The following is a 16993-nucleotide window of genomic DNA, read 5'->3' as shown; positions in this document are numbered from 1 at the left end:
GGGGTGGTTTATTGGACAAAAGACATAGGTGGGAGGGATAGCGGGCATCCTCTTGGACATGAGCTTATAGGATGGGGACACAGTGCCCCAGCCTGTGAAGCAAGGGGTTTATGTCCTCTGGCTTCTCCCCTGGGCACAGTTTGAAATGCTGGAGGATGGTGGTGTGGAAGAGAAAGATCTCCATTTGGGCCAGGACTGCCCCTAGGCATATGCACTTCCCTGGAGGAAAAGGCACAAAGGCCTTGTTTGGTTAGAAGATCCCTTTCTCATCCAGGAAGTTGGTCAAGTCAAAGCATTCTGGGTCCTTGAACTGGATGGAGTCCCGATATGTAGAGACTAAGAGTGGGATGATGTGGGTGCACTTGGTCAGGAAATAACCACATAAATTGGTGTCCTGAGTGATGAATTGGAGCAGGCCCGTGGGTTAGATGCTGATGAGTCTCCCACAAGGTCTCTCTCGAAGATTATGCCTTGCTTCTCAGGGCATTAATGCTAGGCTGGCAGCATCTGGTCTAGATTTTTGTTCCATCATTTCATTTGTGTTTGACTTTTCATAACCCCATTTGGGGTTTTCTTGGCAAAGATACTGGAGTGGTTTGTCATTTCCTTCTCCATCTCATTTTACAGATGAGGCAAACAAGGTTAAGTGACTCGCCCAGGGTTACATATCTAGTAAATGTCTCAGGCCAGATTTAAACTCAGCAAGATGAGTCTTCCTGACTTTAGGCCAGGCACTCTATCCAGTGGACCACCTAGCTACCCATGGTCTGTATTAAGACACTCAGATTTCTGTGGCTCTCTCTTCTGATCAAGTTGGGGTACCTCACTCCCTGTACCTAGAACAGAAAAGAATGAATGAAAAGACCAGGGCCATATAGCCTTAGGAGAGGAAGAAGACCCTGAAGTCTTTCCTTTTAAAGCATAGTCTGTCACCAGGTGCCATAAGTGAAAGAATCACCTCCCACTCCCAGACCAGAGGATGCTAGAGGCCTGAGTCACCAAATCTAAAATTTAGAAGAAACCTTGAAAGTCTAATTCAATCTCTACCTGAAACTAGAATCCTGTGTCTAGCATTCTTGACCAGGAATCTTCTAGCTTTCCAACCTTTGCTTCAATGTTCCCACTGCCAGGGAGCTCATTACTTATTAAGGTACCCTATTGCACTATGGGCTAGTTTTAACTGCTAGAATCAACTTGTCCAAGCCCACATGGGCAGTCTCTCAAATCGACTAGCATTTCCTAGGTACTTTCTTTGAGAAGTTCATAGATAACAAAAATCATTCCAGATTCAGGGCTCCTTGAAGTCTACCAGAATACATGGGCATGACTCCTCTTCCTTCTCTCATCCTTTGATGGCAACAAAATCTTATCAATGTGGGTAATCCCTTCAATAGTGCAGCTCACAACCCATCCTTGACTTCTCCTCCTGGGTGACTTTAGTGACATTAAATTCTCCTCAAAAGCTCTATTCAATGTGCTGAGGTCCTCCCTCAAGATCTCTTGCCATGGAACATATGGGTGGTCCATCAGTTATCCTTAATTCTCAATAAATGACCATCCCATCTCCCTTCCCAGTCTATACATTCCCTGGCTGACATCTTTTATGCTGTTTTTCTTATACTCAATAAACTCAAATGATTCCTTATTAATTCCAGGATCAAATATAAAATCCTCTGTTTGGCTTTTAAAGCCCTCCACAAGCTGGTCTATCTTTCTATTCTTCTTCCATTTTACTCTTTATATATTCAGATCTAATGACAAAGGCCTTCTTGCCATTCTTCATACAAGATACTCCATCTCTAGACCCCTTGTCTTTTCACTGGCTCTCCCTTATGTTTGGAATGTTCTTCATCTCCACTTTCTAGTTTCCCTATATTCAAGATTCAACTCCAATCCCATCTGAGAGAGGACTTTCCTGGTGTACCCTGACTCCTCTGAGATTACCTTCTTTTTGTCATTGTGCGGTCGTTCAGTTGTGTCCAACTCTTTGTGACCTCATGGATCATAGCATGCCAGGCCCTCTATCCTCAACTATCTCTCGAAGTCAATACAAGCTCATGTTCATTGGTTCTAATACATCTTTTCCTTTTGCCTTCAATCTTTTCCAACATCTGGGTATTTTCCAATGAATCTGGTCTTCTCATGATGTGGCCAAAGTATTTAAGCTTCAACTTCAGTATTTGACCTTCTAGTGAAGTCTGAATTAATTTCTTTAAGTACTGATTGATTTGATCTCTTTACTCTCCAAAGGATTATCAAAAGTCTTCTCCAGCACCACAACTCAAAAGCATTGATTCTGCAGCACTTGGTTTTCCTTACAATGGAACTCTCATAGCTGTACATTGCTACTGGAAAAACCATAGTTTTGACTGTATATATCTTATATGCACCTAGTGTTTGTGTATTGTCTTACCCAGGAGAGTCAAGCTCTTGGGCTACAGGGGCTTTCTTTTTGTTCTGTTTTTGCCTTTCTTTGCATGCCTGGTGCTTAGCACAGTACTTGGCACATAAAAAACTTTGAATAAGTATTTGTTGACCAGCTAACTGACTACTCAGTTTTTCACTGGTAATGTACTGTAACTTACTAATGCCTGCCATCCATTTCACCATTTCCCTTTGAGTGACTTCAGTTTCCTTACTCAAATCAGAAATCAGTCCATTTTGGTGTAAGCTACAACCATATCAAGGCCTTAAGAAGCATTTGGTTTTGTTGCAATGAAGTCCAAAATCCTAGAAGAATTTAGAAATAGTTGGCCCTCTTTACCTGGGATAACTCTGATGAGGGTGGTGAGGGAACCATCAAGCAAGGAGATGGGAGAGAGTAGAGAAAGGTAAATTCTGTCATCGTAGATAATACATAGGATAGGATAGGAGGACTAGCTGCCACCGAAGAAGTGATCGGTCACATTCTAGAGACCGTGGGTGGCTAAGCTCTTCCAAATGCCATGTGCAGTGGTTAATGGGAATCCTCTCTCCTTCTCTTCCTCCCTCCTTTCCCTGGAGAATTCTGTTCTCTCTGGCTTGCTGCTACACAAGATCACTCCTGATATCTCTTTTTGTGCTATTGGCTTTCTTAGGGTCTATAAAGCAGGAGTCTGTTATTCAATGACTTTGCAGACGAAATGTTCTTCTTGTTGGTTCTGGGCAGGGCTATACTGGTAGCTTCCACCTGAAGCTCCATAACTTAGCCCTACCAATGAGCAGGCAAAGCTGAGACTGGAACAGTGGAAGGGTCTTTGTTTTGTTTTGTTTTGTCACTCTAAGTGCTAGGCAGAGAAACAAGGAACTGTTTAAACCCCTGCTCATTTCTGGTCCAATGGTAGGTTCTAATCTTCTAACACTAGCTCACTCCCTGCACCAATACTGTGCTCCCTCCCTTCGGTGGTGCAGGTGATGTGATTCATTAGTAGGGACACAGGATGGAAATAGAGGCCTGGCTTCTAATCTTGGCTCAGTCACCATGTAATCTTAAGCAAATCACGTTTTCCTCTCTGGGTCTCAACTCCCTCATCCGTGAGATAAGAGTGTATGATTAGATCATTTCTAAGGTATCTTTTATCTCTAACATTCTGAGTCCGTGATTCAAGGTAATTGTTAATGTCTGTAGTGAAACAGGTTACCTGAACTGAAGGTAATCGATCAAACTACATTATGCCCCTCCTTCACCCCTACCATTGCTGGCCTTCTCTTTGCTGGGACAATGTGTGGGAAAGAGCCCTTGAATAAGAATTAAGAGGCCTCAGCTTACATTCCAGCTCTCACACTTACTAGCTGTGTTACCAAGGTAAGTCACTTAACCTTTCTCAGCCTCAGTTTACTCATCTGTAAAATGAAGATGGTAATATCTCTAATATCTACTTTACAGGGTTGTAAGGATCAAATGAAATAATATATGTAAAGTGCTTTCCAAACCTTAAAGCACTTTATAATATTGGTCATTTTATAGTCAGCAAACTATGGAAGATTTAAAAAATAGAAACTGAGGAGAAATGAATTTGTGGCTGGGTAACCTCAGGGTTCAGGCATGAACTGCCTGGCATTTCTGTGTAGATTTAAAAGTTCAGAATCTACAGGCCTAGCGCAGCTTTTTCCTTTAACTTCTCAATGGGATTTGATTTAATCAGATTACTTCCCTCCTGGTAGCCAACTGAGATTAGCCCTGCTAAGGTGAAAGGTGAGAAGAGGAGGAGGAGGTAAGAGAGAGAGGGAAAAGTGATTTTTGAATTTGGGATATTTCTAGGAGAAGGCAAGCTTATGTAAGGGCACCGCACTGGGTGCTTTGGGCAAGAAACAGATAGCATCAGGGCACTGTAACCAGAGGTAAGGGGAACAAGTTATGACAGGAAATGGGACTCTTGTTGAGTCCCTCCTCTTTCCTCTTTTCTTCTCTGAGGTACGCAAGGGAAACAAGCTTCTCCCTTTGAAAAAATGGGGCTGAAAAGAAGGGGAAGCTCCAGTCCATTTGTTCCTTTGTCCAACCCTAGACAACCTAAGGAAACAAGGGGAGTCTGTGGAGGTGGGGATGGGGGAATGATGTAAACCATATTTCTAGTTCTAATACATGAACCTTCTACCTGTAGTTTGAGAACAGATGTCACCTCCAAACCCACAGAACTGATGTAAGCTTCCCCTCTCCCCTTTTTCTATGCCTTACTTGACACAAGACTTGTGACAAAGCCAAAGGGAGGCTGGAGAAATTTAATAGCCGATAAAGAGACCTGCTCAGGTGCTTTACAAGCATTACCTACATACATCAGCTTGTGTTGGGGGGACAGTTGAGGAAACTGAGACTCAGAAAGGTTAAATAACTGGTATACAGCCAAAACACTCCCCTAACTTTCACTCCAACTCACAGACTACTACTATTCTCAGGATTTTAGGGACAATAAAAGCCTGAAGCAATTTGGGCCAAAGAGGTGTACTCAGGAAACAGTGGTCTGCTCTTGAGAACCACAGGGCAGAGAAAAAGAATGTCCAAGGAATTTTAGAAAACTAGGAAAAAAAACTATAACTTCTTGTAAAATTAAGCAACCAGAAATTATATCCGTATGGACTAGCCTCTGAGCCTTAGCTGGTGTGACCCCTGTCAACAATCAGCAGCAGCATTTAGCAAAAACATTTACTCAGATAGTGTGGTAAGAACAATTGATACAAAAATTTTCCCCCAGTTCCTGGGACACATTCTCCCCACATCTATACACAGAGCACCCATGGGAAAGATGGGCTCAAACTGAAGAGTACAATGCAAGTGAGGCACACATATAGGGAATACAGACCTCACAGCCCCTAGAAGCCTTTCCTCCCTTTGCAGAGTCCTCACAAAGGTCTCTCAGGTTCAGGCCTCTGGTTGGCAGGCTGCTCAGACAACTTCCAAAGATCTGTTCCTTTCCTGAGTCTATGGCCAGCACTTCTCGTCACCACAAGGACTCATGCCTCCTCAAACTGCCTTTCCTCCAGTGACTATGTCAGTGTCTCTCCTTGGAGTGACTCCACTCCTGATGCAGATTCTTCTTCTTATGGATTCTTCCCACGGCTGTTTCAGAAATGCCACAGCTACAGCCCCATTCAGCTCTGACAGCTGATGGGACCTTGGGGTCTTCTGAACTTACCATCCTTGGGCCACATCCATTTCAAGATACTCAAGAAAAAACAAACGCAAGAGACAGAGGCAACTATGCATTCACGGCATCCAAGGCAAGGTGCAGTATTGGGACGAGCTGCCCCTCCCCTTTTCAGTGCTGGAGAGGCAGTGTAGAGCTGTGGTGCCTCATTCTCCCCTGGGAACAAAGAAGGATGACTCAGGGAAAGCTTTCCCCTTTTATATATCGACTGATTTCATGCTTAGCAGATGATTAGAGAACTTTTGACACTGCATCTCACTCGTTCACTCTGTCTCTGTCTTCGTCTCTCTGTCTCTGTGTTTCTACCTCTGTCTTTCTCCGTGTGTGTGTGTGTGTGTGTGTGTGTGTGTTTCTCTCCATCTCTCTCTGTCACTGTCTCTCTCTCCAGCCATCTGATAACTTAAGGGCATCCTCTCCTAGGGATGAAGAACCTGTGGCCTCAAGGCTTCATGTGGCTTTCTAGATCCTTGGGTATGACTTTTTTTTACTGAGTCCAAGTTTTATAGAACAAATCCTTTTATTAAGGGGATTTGTTCCATGAGGTTTGGATTCAGTCAAAGGGCTGTGTTTGATGACCTAAAGGGTCACATGTGACCTCAAGGCTGCAGGTCCCCCTCCCCTGCCTAGGGGTGTACAAGGTACATCCACGTACAAGATACATCATATGTAGAACAGCTATTTAATTCCTTCAACCAAAAGAAATACTTATAACACAAAAAACTTGTAGAATGCATTAATAAATTTTTTTTGAGGCAATCAGGGTTAAGTGACTTGCCTAGGGTCATACAGATAGTAAGTGTCTGAGGCTGGATTTGGACTGAAGTCCTCCAAGGGCAGTGCTGTATCCTCTGCACCACCTAGCTGCCCCCTGCATTAATACTTAATACTTTAAATAGTAGCCCATGACTCCCATTATCCTCTCCTGGAAGGGAGATACTTAAACTTTTACTTTGATTCTGCACTGTCAGAACAACTTGAAAAGCAAGAGTGGGGAGAGGGCCAGATTTTGAGGCAGTTACACCTCAATGTTCAATTCCTGATTAAAACATAACTGGTATGACTCTGGGCAAGCTACTTAAGCTCTCTGGGCCCAGTTACCTTATCTGTAAAATGAAGAGATTGGACCTGATGATCTCTAAGTCCTTTCCAGCTATATGGTCTCTCAAGGTTCCAGTATCCCAGCAATCAGAATATGCCTTAGGCTCATTTTCCTGGTGATGGTCATCTTCTCTGAGGAATGTTGTGATAGCTTTAGAAAGCTCCTCTTCCTCTTTCTCCTCCTCCTCCTCTTTCTGCTCTGTCCACATGGTGAGATGTAAGTGCTCTGTCCAAAGGAATATAATTTTGGTCTCTTATATTTTGAAAGATATCTTGGCGCTTGGGGAGTATATTTTTTCATTTTAATTTCATATTTATCTTTTTTTTTGAAACGCTGGGACAGTTAACCCTTTTTCTTGTGCAGTTTTCATTTATGAAATATAGCTCTGAAATGACCAATAATAGGTCGTAGTCCAAGTCTCTCTTGCTTATTGTTTGGGTTTTAATGGCTCAGAGTGAGTGTAAGTAGCAATTGTATTCTGTTCTTGCCAGAAACTCGGAGGTTCTTCCTCTCTCAGTTGGATTATTTTATGATGGCAAACTAGGCCATCTTTTGTTTCAATTCTTACTTAGCCCTCAATCATTGCATAGACATTGCCTCAGACAAACTTAGACCTGGAAAAGACCTTAGTTTAAAAAGGCTAAGGTCTCCCGTGGCATCCAGGGCCATTACCAGTCAAACTGACTTTTGTCTTGCCTCTGGACTCTGATGACTCTAGAGGAGAGAGTAAAGCTGATGATTTTGCATAGCTCCGACTCACTTAAATCCAATTCACACAAAAGTTAAGACATCACCCTCATGATATCACTGGTCCTCTTCAAGAACACAAGCTGAACAACAATAAATACAAACTCCCAACTTTTGAGGCAATTATCAGATTCAAAAAGTCCTTCACTCAATATTTCTATTCAGTCATTTATACTTAGGGAAAGAAATACAAAGCCAGGGGCCCAAGGTCTAAGTTCAAGCGCACTGCCATGTTTGAGCAGCCACCATCATTGTGCTTGGGGGCCAGGGGCAGGAGCAGGAACAGAGAGAAAACATGAATCCTTCCTCCCCCCTATATCAGTAAGACAATAATAGCGATGTAGATGATAATTGTCAAAATGCCCATGTGGTTCTGTATCGCAAAGTATATGAGACCCTCCACATAGAGGGTAGAGGAGGTGAACCATTTATTCAGACACCAGAGAACCAGATCCCACAAGCCATTTATCCAGTCTATCAGAGCAGTAAAACATTCAATACGTGATATCACAAAGTGGAGCCTCGCCATCCCAAAACCTCTCAGACCCCCTGCTGGGGTCTTCCCAAAGACAAACTCACAGTCCAGCTAAGTTAGCCTGTTCAGCTCTATCACAGCAGCCATTAGCAGCCATTAGCGGCCATAAATGCTCTCTCTCTCTCACTCTCTTTCTCTCTCTCTCTCTCTCTCTCTCTCTCTCTCTCTCAGCATTTCCTGTGACACAACTTCCTTTTCCTATCAGGAAGCTCCTCCTACCACATGTGACTTAGGCTTCCTGTGATGTCAGCAGGTCACATGGCCTATTAATGGGTGGGAAAGATCTTCAAATCTAACTTGCTCTTATATCCCCTTGAAGAAAGTTTAAGTGAGAGGCTCAAAGAGTTGTGACTTGCTTAGGAAATGAAGAGAGAAAGTACCAGAGGGCAAAATTACTCCTTTAAGGTCTGCTGAATGGACCCCTCTTCCCTGGTTCAGCGGCCTTTTATTTAAATTAGCTCCCTTCTCTTGCTGTCATTATAGGGACCAAAGGATTACTAGTCATCCCAAAATCTTTCAGCACTGAACATATGTGTTCCCCTAAGTGGCCATGGGTGCTAGGCTCAGTTCCACTCACGCACTATGGGCATACTCTAGCCAGAGCAGATCAGGGACACTCCCCCTAAATGATGGCCATTACACATAGACAGTCTCAATTGACCTTTACAACGATGCTGAGGTGGGTACTGTATAAGTTAATACTTAGAGAGGTGAACCAGACCAAAGTCACACAGCCTAGTCAGAGGTTAGATCTGAACTCAGGTCTTCCTGACTGGGTTTGAGAAATCTAGTCCCCCAAAACTTACATTCCTCTTTTTCTCAAATCACTTAGAGCTATAATACAACCACAATATACTTTCACCACTTCCTTTGACCCATTCCCCCTACTCCACTACACTCCTACCCCCACCTAACTCTGGAGCATTGAGTTGACATCCTGCCAGGAAGTTGGTTTTTTTTCATTTGAACTTTCTTGTTTTGTGGGGATTTTTGTCTGTTGTCATTGCTGCCGTCTGATACTTCCATCTCCCAAGTCCTAATAGCTCTGCTGGGTTCTAAACCCTCTTACATCCATACATTCAATTGACTTTAAACTGGGGGCACAAGCACTATCATTATAAATTACTTTGAAAATAGAAAGTGTCGTCTCCACCGGTGCTAAGTCCGGTATGATGAGTGTGATGCCAAATAATTTCATTTTGAACGAGCTGAACTTGTTAAATCAGACAGACTCCATCTGTACTATTTAAAGTCTGTGCTACAGATACCATAAGAAAATTGCTAAATAAAAGAAAAAAAGGAAAAGGCCACCTCCCGTCCATTAGCAAAGATGGGAATAGTCAATGATATGAACAGATAGGCAGACTAATATACTATTGGGGGAGCTGTAAAGTAGTCCATCCATTCTGGAAAGCAATTTGGAAATACTTTAATGTCACCTATTACTGGGTAGGGGGCAGTGTCTATAGCAGCGCCCCCACCCTGAACTTAAGACCAAATTCATTCTGTGGCAGCCTGACCATAAAGTCAGGACATTTTGTTTCTATCCCAAGATAGAGCTATGGAAAAAATCTCTAAAACAAAGCTAAGGTATGGTCCAAGATCCCTTCTAAAAAAAGTTACTCAGCATACAAAGTAGTAGATACCAGGTTTAGAACAGTGAGTTATTTTCCACCTTAAGAGAAATGCTTAAAGTTCCCAAACCTCAAGCGTTCATTACTATATCCTTAAAACATAAACTATGACCCGTCCTCTCTATTATGCTTTCCTCAGAGATAAGAAATGCCCCCTGAGAGGCTCACAGAGACTGACAAACACATTTCACTTTTTTTTAAATAGTCTGTGCTCTCCAAATAGCAATTTGAGCTTCCAGTCTGGCTAGCTGTCATGGCTAGGGTTTCGATTTTCAAGATAATCTTGTTGATGGTCATCCCACCACCAAGAAGTGGCATAGTTGCTGCTAGTCAGCACCCAGAACCACAAGGTGGTTTGCAAGATTAGGACTGCCAATCTCAGATGACTGCTGTTTGGTCACCTGTGCTTGGAGAAAGAAACACAAAGTAGAAGAGGCAACTAGAAACTTCAGATCTTATCTCAGGCTCACCCAGACAAACACGTCTTCTCACTGTCGTGTGGTCAAAGCTGTCATCGCTACTTCTAGGGAGTCAGAGGAAAAAAAACTTCTTTTCTCCCTCAATGAAAGTCCAAGGGAGAGAGATAATGTTAGCTATGTGCCAACAAAGAGGAAGCCTAGAAGAAAAGAGACCAGAAGCCATCTCTCCTTCCTCACTTCTTGTAGCCCATAGAGTGGGTTGTTCTTCATGGCTCAGTCATCTTTGGTATAACATTCCTCACCACTACCCAATCATGGATACCAAGGAAACAATCAGAACCTTCTGGTCATGCATGCCCTTTAGTAAGGGGCCAGAGCAGGTGTGGGCCAGGGTTCAGGCCCATCAGAACCTTCTGGTCATGCGTGCCCTTTAGTAAGGGGCCAAAACATGTGTGGACCAGAGTTCAGGCCCATCAGAACCTTCTGGTCATGCTTGCCCTTTAGTAAGGGGTCAGAGCATGTGTGGGCCAGGGTTCAGGCCCATCAGAAACTTCTGGTCATGCATGCCCTTTAGTAAGGGGCCAAAGCATGTGTGGGCCAGGGTTCAGGTTGTTTTAACAACCCAGCTAGCAGCTTCAATGGGGGCGTAAGATCCCTCCCCCGCTGCCGGGACCCAGGAGGCTGCCGGGACCCAGGAAGCTGCAAGGAAAGAACAGGTTCTTTTTATCTGCTTAAACAAGGAAAGCACGGTGAAGGGGTTGATCAGCTTACTTTAATCCAGCATTCAGTTAGCATACAGACAATAATCATTTAGTTAAGGGGAAAATGCCAGCATTCAGTTAGCATTCAGTTAGTTCAGGGGAGCATACAGAGAAGCATCAAGAGACAGACCAAATACAGATTCATTGACTTACTTCAGGGGAAAAAACCGGCACCCTGAGGTTCAAAACATTCATTTAGTTCGGGGGAAAAACAAACCAGCACCCCAAACCTCAAAACCAAAATACAAACAAGTTACAAATATCAACAGACAGACCCAATACAATTCATAGTTACCAACATCTGGGCTCGGCCCGAGAGCAAGGGCTGGCCCAGAGTCACGCTTGCTTGCTGCTGCTTCCCACACCAACCGGAAGAGGAAAGAGAGAGCTTCAAGCTGTCCTCTCCCCTCTTATAGGGTTTTTGACATCATCAAGCGCCACCTGAATGACCAGGGCCGATTGGTTCTTGACTTGGCCCCTCCCCCTAGCGTACACCAGGTTCTGGAGCTAACACCTCCCCTCAGCCAGCCCCATGACTCATCACACAGGAAGTTGTCTGCTTCCTGGCATGCTCTTTGGGCTTCCTGCCCTGGAAGAGCAAGCCACAGTGTCCAGAGGCTCAATGAGGTAAGCTGAGTCATTCAAAGAAAACAAAGGCCATTCTGGTTACACAGGTCCATCCTCATGAACATTCAATGTCCATGCTCTCTTACCCAGAGATCTTACTGCTGTTCATATACTACATTGAGGTCAAAGACAAAGAAAAGTCTAATACATTTATGGGTATTGTGGTGTAGTGGATAGGGCTGTGTAGGCTTGGAGGGAGGAAGACCTAAGTTCAAATTTCTCCTTAGGTAATTATGAACTGTGATCCTAGGCAAGTTGCTTAACCTCTTTCAGCCTCAATTTCCTCATCTGTTAACTGGAAATAATCATTGTACCTACTTCCCAAGGTTGTCACAAAAATTAAATGAATAATATCCGTAAAATGTTTTGCAAACCTTAAAGCAAGATATAAATGTTATTTTTTGTTGTTGTTGCTATACACTTACATATTTTCGCAGCATTTTTTGTAGTAGCAAAGGAACTAGAAACAAAGTACATGGTCATCAGTTGGGAAATGGCTAAACAAATTTTGGACTATGAATGTGATGGAATATTTAGAATAGTACGGCTTCATAAGAAACCATAAATATGAAGAATATAGGGTGGCATGGGACGAATTATATAAAATTCATAAAGTAAGAGAGCCAGGAAAATAATATATATAGTGATTACAACAGTGTAAATGGAAGGAAAAAACAAAAAAAAAGAAACCGAAGACCGTAATTATGATGACTAAGCTTGACCGCAAGCAAGAGAGATGGGAACGCAACTCCCTTCTTTGCAGAGGTGGGGAACTACTGATGTGGTATGATGTATCTGTTGTAGGGCTTAATTGACGTGTTGGTTTGTTTTGCTAAAGAGCTTGTAAAAATTCTTTGTTATAAGGGATAACTCTCTGAGTTGTGGAAGAAGGTAGGAATGTATTGGAAAAAGAAGCTGATATAAAAAAAGATCAATAAAAACTTTTTTAAAATGCTTCCAAACATATGGTTCTACACATATGCCTTATACCTTTACTATTATCAGGGTTAATAAAGGGTAAATAAAGTGTTAAATTTGGATTCAGGAAAGCCTGGCTTAAAAGCTTGCCTCTGGCACTGACTTATTGTGTGACCTGGGTAATTCTTTTAAACTCTGTGAGTGTCAGTCTCCCCGTCTGTTCAATGGGGATATTAATATCAATACTACCTACCTCACACAGTTGTCATGGTTATCATCTTCAAATAAGATAAGTGTATAAAGCACTTAAAGCAATATATGTATCAGTTATTACTGTTATAACCATCATTACTCTTCCCATGGCCATCCTCCAGTGTTCCCTGGGGCTACGGTTCCATTTTTCCCTCCTTGACTTTAATAATGCTTATATTTGAGGATGTACATGGTGAGCCCAGGGCTTGAATCCTTTACTTGTCTCATAGGGTCCATTGCTTGTAAAAAATCTACTTGGGAAATGATACCCTGAAGAAGGTACAAATGGCTTCTCCCCTGACTCATAGTTCATACTTCCTTCCTTGCTCAGATTCCCACCAGGTGCCAAGCTGATGGAGAAGATCCAGGCGATTGCCCAGAATGTCTCTGACATTGCCGTGAAGGTGGATCAAATCCTGCGCAACAGTGTCCTGCACAGCAAGGGTGGGCCTCACTATTAGTTTCTGGCCATAGATATTCACCTTCACTTTATCTCACCTCCTTTCCATCTCCAAGTGTTTTCTGTGTAATAGAGCCCCAGGAAAGGTGGTGATGGTCTTTGCCTCACAGGCTGAGCAAATTCCCATAAGGTCAGGTTATTGGACAAAGCTTCCCAAAGGTGGCACTTTTGGAAGGGTGGGGCTTCAGGTAATTTGGTAATAGTTGATGTAAGAGGTGTAATCTCATTAGATTCGGGGTTAGCATAGCAACCTATCCTATTCCCCTTATTTCTCTGTCCCCAACCCTGTCAAAAAGAGAAGTTTTAAACTTGGATGGACAACAAATGGGGGCGGGGAGGGGGCAGTGTCTAAATGACTCCTTACTAATTCAGCTGCTCTTAACACCAAGGGGTGGCCCATTGCTTTCTATATATGCTTAACTTAAAGAGCTGAATGAGGTCACTGAGAAGAGATGAGACCAGCTCCTATAGCTTTGAGAGGCTCAAGCTAAAAAGATTTGGAGAGGATTATGTACAAAGTGTGTGTATGGTTGGGAGAGAAGGGGTAGAAAATACCCCAAGCTTCCTCTAGACAACACTCACTCAGCCCCACAGTATGATAATGGGGTGAGATTTGGGCTGCCACCAGTACCCAAGTCCACACTTCCCTAATAAACGGATGAGTATGTACTGTCAAACCAATGTCCATCCTTCTTGTCCAATGAGACCGTTGTTTACAAGAATGAAATCTGCTCCTAAGGAAGGAAGTAGGAGATGGGGTGGGCAAGGCTAAACAGCTGTAAGAGGGACTGCCATCTGCTAGCCTGGGCATGGCTTGGGATCAAGGAGAAGACTAGCATGAACCTCTTGACCCAATCCCTTGAGCATACATACATGCTTACAATTCTCGTCTGAGAAGTTGAGTGCTAGGAAAATCCATCTGCCCTTCCCCTCCTATATTAGATTTACTTATTCCTTTTCACAGAGCGGGGTGTGACTAGAGACCTTATCTTTTCACATTATCTGCCTTTTTCTCTGACCCTCCCCTCCCAGTGTCTGAAGGCCAGCAGGATCAATGTGAGGTGCCCAATGACCCCAAATACCCAGACTGCTCTGGAAAGGTAGAGGTAAGTAAGCCCCAAATGCTCCAAGGAAAGTATTCTGTGGGGAGGGAGGAAAGAACTTGAATGATCTTCCAGTCAAAGTTACTTAAGAGAGGCATAAAGTGATATTGGCGGTTTCCAAAAATGCTAAATACTTATGCAAGGAGCAGGACAGATCATATCTTCAAAATCCCCCTAACCTCTGTACAGAGTTAGCCCAAGGTGGCCCTGGTGAGGCAGAGAGAGAAAGAGAACATGCAATCATAGATTAAGGGACCTTGTAGTGTAACCCTCTCATTTAGTAGTAGGTAAAAAAACTAAGGCCCAGAATGATGAGGTCATTTTCCCAATCATGCAGGGAATAAATTAAGTCAGGATTTTGATTCCTCTCACTCCCGATCTAGAGGTCTTTCCAATATACCACAATAACTGGGCTGGAGAAAAGACACGTGAGCTCTTAGGTGGAGGTGGCAGATGTCAGTGCTTATGAGGTATACTTAATAATTCAGAGGAGAGCATAGTGAGCCAGCTGCCTCCGAGGGGGCCCTTCATCCTCTTGAATCATTGCTGCATGATATAGTTAATGCACTTGATATCAAGAAGGCCTAGATTCTTATTTCTATTTTAAACACCAGCTGTGTAACTTTGCAGGAGCCACTGAACCTCTCCACCTCAATCTCCACATCTGTTAAATGGGGATGGTAAGGACTATAGTGTGCCTGACTCACAGGGTTGGTGCAAAGATCACTAAATAAATATCCATTATTGCTATTCAAGTCCTGACTCTATCACTGATTGATTTTATGACTTGAGGCACTTCCTTAACCTCTTTGGGCCTTCCTTCCCCAGTTAGTAAAATGAAGGGATTGAGCTAGATGATCTCTAAGGCCCCTTACAGGTCTGACATTCTGTTATTGCTGCTGCTCTGGTTAATCTAATGAACTCCTCCCCCACACCCTCCCCTACCCCTCCCTGCTCTGGCAATGTGGGGAGAAGGCAATTGTATGCCCTAGGCAAAGTTTGAAAATTGCTCCCCTGGAGTGTTACTGTCCAAGATAGGCTTTGTGCCTTCATATGGAACTAGACTTGTCATAAAATAATACCTATGTACCCTGGGGAATGGAATTTTCTGGCATGAAAAATATATGCATTTTTAAAAAGTAATTTTAAAATGTCCCTTGTTGAAGCTTTTGCTTGCTCTCTCTGTCTCTCTCTGCGTGTGTCTCTCTCTCTGTGTCTCTCTCTGTCTCTCTGTGTCTCTGTGTGTCTCTGTCTCTCTGTCTCTGTCTCTGTCTCTCTCTCTCTCTCTCTCACACACACACACACACACACACACACACACACACCCATGGTTTGTACCTCAGAGGTACATCTTTAACTAACAAAAAGAAGCAGGAACCACTCAAATCTCAATTCTCCCTGCTGGGTTGTATCTGGAACACTGTGTCAAGCAGGTGTGCATTACCCACACTTGGACCTACGAGGCTTTTTTTCTACCCTCACCACCCTAGTCACACTAGCTCTCAGTGGATTCTGGAGCTGGTCAGCTACTGTAACCACAGCATCCGGCTATTAGAAATCCATCAGGCCCCATTGCAACCACCACCATTATTAAGAAAAATTGCTTTCCTGTGACAAATTCTCAAATACTTCAAAGATTTTAAATGGTCATTTTGCAAGGAAACAAATGAATTGTATATAACTTTCTTATATATTTTAAAAGAATAGCATATTGTACCATAATATATTTGCAGCTTCATGTACTATCATCTTTTTTATTATACCATGTTATGGAAATGCTTGTTTTATTCTATAGACTAAAAATAAAATAAATTTTAAAATAAAATAACATAAAAAATAAAATAAGAATAGTACATAAATAAATGTTAAAGAAGTTACAAAGGATACAATTTTGACTTGGTCTAGCGTAAATACTAAGTAAAGACACTTTGTTTTTAGCTCAGATTAGGTTTGGGGGTGACCCTGTATCTAAGTGTCATGAAATCCTCAGTCTCTCTGAGATCCTGCCTGCTAGTTTTCTTTCTAGATGAGTTCCTTCAGGTTGCCTCCCTGGTTTCAGCCTCTACTTCACCTCCATTCTTTGGCCCTCGCAGATCTTGTCATGTTCCTTATCCTGTAGTCCTCTAGAAATTGGCATTTTCCAACCTAGCCTCAAAGAGCCTTCCGATGGACTTTAGACCATTCTGTACTGACCTTGCAACATCCCTGTCTTGGACATTTCTTTGCCTTCTTCCCTGGAAATCTCATCTTTATCCCTTTTTTAAAAAAATTATTCCAATTTAATTCAACAAACATTAAAGAACTATGTACAATGCATTAGGCTAGGTGCTAGAAGTACAAGGAAGAAAAAGGACACAATTCTTACCCTCAAAGAGTCTACATTCTAATGAGGGGCAGGATATAGCTTGAACTCAAATTGGTGCAAGGTAGTGGGAGCAAAGGAGGGGTCCCAAAAAATGGACCATGCACCAAAGGAAAAAAATGAGGGGAGAGAGATTGTTTTCAGCTCTGTAGGTCAGGGTCAGGTTCATGGAGGTAACCCATCTTGGCCTTGAAGGAAAAAAAACTAATGAAAAAGGCCTATGAGGAGGAAATGTGTTCTAGGTATCAAAAGACAGACTGAAAATATGTAGAGAGGGCAGGAGGAGACTGAAGAATAGCTCATAGCATAGTTGGCTAGAATGTTGTATGAGGGAATGGGAGCAGTGGGTTTCCTATTCAGGCTTCTCTGGAGCATATTCACCATGTGGCTGGTAAGGCTACTCTTCGGTGAAAATGGACTGCTTTGTCTATTGTTCTAAGCTTGCATCTTATATA

General features: G+C 42.9%; 1 protein-coding gene across 1 annotated transcript in view; it reads left to right on the top strand.

The window, feature by feature from the left end:
- Positions 1-16993, top strand: part of MGAT5B (alpha-1,6-mannosylglycoprotein 6-beta-N-acetylglucosaminyltransferase B) — a 137858-nt gene that overhangs the window by 49948 nt on the left and 70917 nt on the right. The window contains exons 4-5 of the mRNA XM_036757192.1: positions 12945-13057; positions 14106-14179. Coding sequence (XP_036613087.1) covers positions 12945-13057; positions 14106-14179 — 187 coding nt within the window. The remainder of the gene's footprint in view (positions 1-12944; positions 13058-14105; positions 14180-16993) is intronic.

The sequence above is a fragment of the Trichosurus vulpecula genome, chromosome 4, assembly GCF_011100635.1.
Source record: "Trichosurus vulpecula isolate mTriVul1 chromosome 4, mTriVul1.pri, whole genome shotgun sequence".
In the NCBI taxonomy this organism is placed as follows: Eukaryota; Metazoa; Chordata; class Mammalia; order Diprotodontia; family Phalangeridae; genus Trichosurus; species Trichosurus vulpecula.
Note: the sequence above shows the minus strand (reverse complement) of the source record. Positions and strands in the feature narration are given on the sequence as shown.